The following is a 3,528-nucleotide window of genomic DNA, read 5'->3' as shown; positions in this document are numbered from 1 at the left end:
CCTGTTGCCAACGTCTTTCTTTCCGCGAGTCTCAAAAGTGCTACAAGATCTCTCTATGTACTGAATCTACAGATTAACATGGCTATATTTTCAAAGCTCCTGTTGCCAATGTCTTTCTTTCCGCGAGTCTCAAAGATGCTACTAGATCTCTCTACATACTGATTCCACAGACTAACATGGCTCTATTTTTGAAGCCAGAGAAGAGAGTGGATAAGGACATATCTTATCCATTCGCCATTTTAAAGACAGTGCCCATTAAAATACATATTCCCACTTCTCCGACCAACTTTGCCGCGTTTCGTCCGGCTCAAAAACACCAGCCGAAAGGGCAAGCGAGTAAAAATAAGCCAAGCAACGCACACCTTTCCAACCCAAGGTTCCTCCCAAACCAAAAATGGGCCGAGGATGATATTTTGGAACAGAGCATGAACGAAAAAGAAAAGCGCATTTCTTTCCCCTCCCGTTGTGGCGGAAACACAGGAAAGGTTCAATTACCCAGACAAAATGGATGTCTCTGTATCTATTTCTGCTTTTAACAGCCTGACCCGCCCCGATACAGGTGGGCCGGTGTCGCTTTCAAACCTCGCCCAGGTCTTTTCTTGGATGCGCTTGGAAAATTCCTCTCTCTCTCTGTTTTAATTATGAGAATAGGGAAAACAGTCCATCTTCTCCAGGCACCGTGGCCTCCTTCATGCATCGCTGCGCATGAGGGCCGGCGCTCACTTATTTCAACCTGGGAGATGGCAGTCAACCGGCAACTGGCCTCGCTGCCATGAAATGTAAAGGTGCTGCTGATGGACTTGACAGGGGAAAGCCAACAAGACGAAAACAATCCGCACGCTTGGAATGAAAAAGAGAGAGGAGAGGAGACTCGTTGTTATTGAGCGCACCGCGATTGCGAAAGAGGCTTTAATGTGATACCGGGATTAAGGAGACGGTCGAAACTGCCCACTGGCACGCTTTGGATTTCAAGGCGAATTTAATCACCTTGCATGAATCAGGCCTCATGTTGAAAAATCAGTGTGTGGTGTGTGTCCATTGCAACAAGGGCAGGGAAACACTTTCAGCCTGAGGATTACATTCAGTTTCGGGGACGTTGCACAGTCACAGTGCTCCGATTCCACTTTAACTGCCATGGCAACATCCCATAGGAACCTGGGGTCTGCAGTTTGCAGAAGGGGCACTTAGAATTGCAAGCAGAGACTTCTAGTGCCTCTCCAAGCTGTTGTCGCAGCAGTTAAAGTGGAATCACAGTACTACAGCAGTGAAGGGTTGAAAGATCCCTAAATATTTATAGAATCACAGGCCTGTTCCAGACTGCCAAAATAAAGCTGCTTCGTGTCTCTTTGGAGGTATGCTGTTTAAATGATGCCTGGGTCCTAAGAGTCCGGAGGTCGTGCCAAAGCCACACTCCATTCCTAAGCACTGGAGTGCAGCTTTGGTGCAGCTTCCGGATTCTTAGGATGCATGCATCATTTAAACAACATACCTCCAAAGAGACCCAAAGCAGCTTTATTTTGGCAGTCTGTAACAGGCCTAAGAGTTGGAAGGGACCCCAAGGGCCATCCGGTCCACCCTCCTCCCATGCAGGAACTCTCAATCAAAGCAACCCTGACATGTGGCCATCCAGCCTCTGTTTAAAGACCTCTAAAGTGTGGGGACTTTGGGAGTGTCTTTCAGTGTCAAACCGCTTTTACTGCAGGACATTTCTTCTAATGTTGAGCTGGAATCTCTTTTCCTGCAGCTTGCATCCATTGTTCCAGATCCTATTCTCTGGAGCAGCAGAAAACAAGCTTGCTTCCTCCTCAATATGACACCCCTTCAAATACTTAAACAGGGCTATCATATCACCTCTTAACTGTCTCTTCTGTAGGCTAAACATACCCAGCTCCCTAAGTCTCTCCTCATTTAGGGCATGGTTTCCAAACCCTTCACCATTTTGGTGGCCCTCCTCGGGACACGCTCGAATTTGTCAACATCCTTTTTGAATTGTGGTGCCCAGAACTGGACACAGTATTCCAGGTGGGGCCTGACCAAAGCAGAATAGACTGGCACTATTACATCCCTGGATCCAGACACTATACTGCTATTGATTCAGCCTAGAATCGCATTGGCCTTTTTAGCTGCCGCGTCACACTGTTTGGAATAAGACTGCAGGCGAGATAAATATATTGTTAACATACTGATATTGAGCAAAAGGACAAGAGCTGAAGAAATTGGGAGCCATACATGGAACGTGTGGCATTCGGGTGATGAGCACGCTAAGAGCAAACCATTTTGGTGAAAGGCGGAAACGGAGGCAATGCAAAACCGGAACTCGATAGGTGGAATTGTTTCATGTCATCTGCAATTTTTTTTGTGGGTGGTCTTTGTTTTTTTGCTTTGCTTACTGTATAAATTTGTTGTGGGGTCGTTGTGTTGTGTAGTCGAAACATCTGTTATATTGTATGGTTTTAATGTTCTGTGTCCTTTATGGATGCTGGAAACTAATAAATTTAAAAAATGGAATTTGAAAAGATTTACTTCTCAAACTACAAATCCCGGAAGGTCCAAAGACTGGGACACTTAATTATTGTGTGTGGTTTTTTTACCTTTAATTGTAAGCGTGCCGTCGATTAAAAACCAGCACAAATGTGTTGTAGTGGTAGATGCTCTCCCTAAAGCTGGACTAAGAAGACCGAAGGTACCTGGGTATAAGGTATCTGCATGCATTCATGTTAAAGCCTGCTGGGGTCTGTTGCAAAAAGAGCATCTTCCCTTTGGTCTTCCTTTGTGGACAGGATGGAGTAATAGATATCAAAAGGGAACGTTCTGGGAAATGCTCCACTTTAAGCAGGAGGGCGGGGAGCCGTTGTAAAAATGAGACAAAATGTTCAAAAATTATAAACCCAGATCTCCAAAGTGACATTTGCAAAAACACAAGGCGGGCACCGCTGTGGCTTAATCTTATCTAATATATATAATACAGCGTCTCTCTTCTGTTGTACGTTTTGTTATTTTGCTTTCCGTTACTGGTTGGAGGGCAAAGAATAGGAAAGAGAAGTTAAAACTCAGCATTTTGAAGTTGGTCAACCATGTTAAAAGTTGTGGCACATGGTGCCCAATGACTTGCACCACTGTATTGCCATACAGTACTTTCAAAACGTGCTGCCAGAGGCTGGCACCAGGCAGAACGTGTGTTACAGCAGCCTATCCTAGTTATGAAGGAATCTTGATGCCTGCTCGAACGCGTGGATTCCCGAAAACTTTGGTCCTCCAAAATGTTGTCGGGCTTCAGCGCCAAACTGCTTGATTCGTTAGCCACGTTTGGCAGAGGGCTTCTGGGAGTTGAAGTCCAAAATTACCTGGGAGGACATAAAGTTGGGAATCTCTGGAGATAGAAGTAAGTGGAGTTTAGTGTCAGTAGGGACAAAAAAAACATCGAAAGGAGGCATCCTTGGCCACAGGGCCACCATTTGAAACGCTAGGAACCATGCAAGATCCAGAAATTGGTATACCGTTTTTTGTACTATAGCTTCGTAGACCAAT

General features: G+C 45.3%; 1 protein-coding gene across 1 annotated transcript in view; it reads right to left on the bottom strand.

Annotated features, from left to right (window-relative positions):
- Positions 1 to 3,296: 3,296 nt before the first annotated feature.
- LOC121916966 (CAP-Gly domain-containing linker protein 2-like) overlaps positions 3,297 to 3,528 on the bottom strand; it is a 6,413-nt gene continuing 6,181 nt past the window's right edge. Inside the window, exon 4 of the mRNA XM_042442559.1 lies at positions 3,297 to 3,370. Coding sequence (XP_042298493.1) covers positions 3,297 to 3,370 — 74 coding nt within the window. The remainder of the gene's footprint in view (positions 3,371 to 3,528) is intronic.

Source organism: Sceloporus undulatus, chromosome 11, assembly GCF_019175285.1.
Source record: "Sceloporus undulatus isolate JIND9_A2432 ecotype Alabama chromosome 11, SceUnd_v1.1, whole genome shotgun sequence".
Taxonomy (NCBI): Eukaryota; Metazoa; Chordata; class Lepidosauria; order Squamata; family Phrynosomatidae; genus Sceloporus; species Sceloporus undulatus.
Note: the sequence above shows the minus strand (reverse complement) of the source record. Positions and strands in the feature narration are given on the sequence as shown.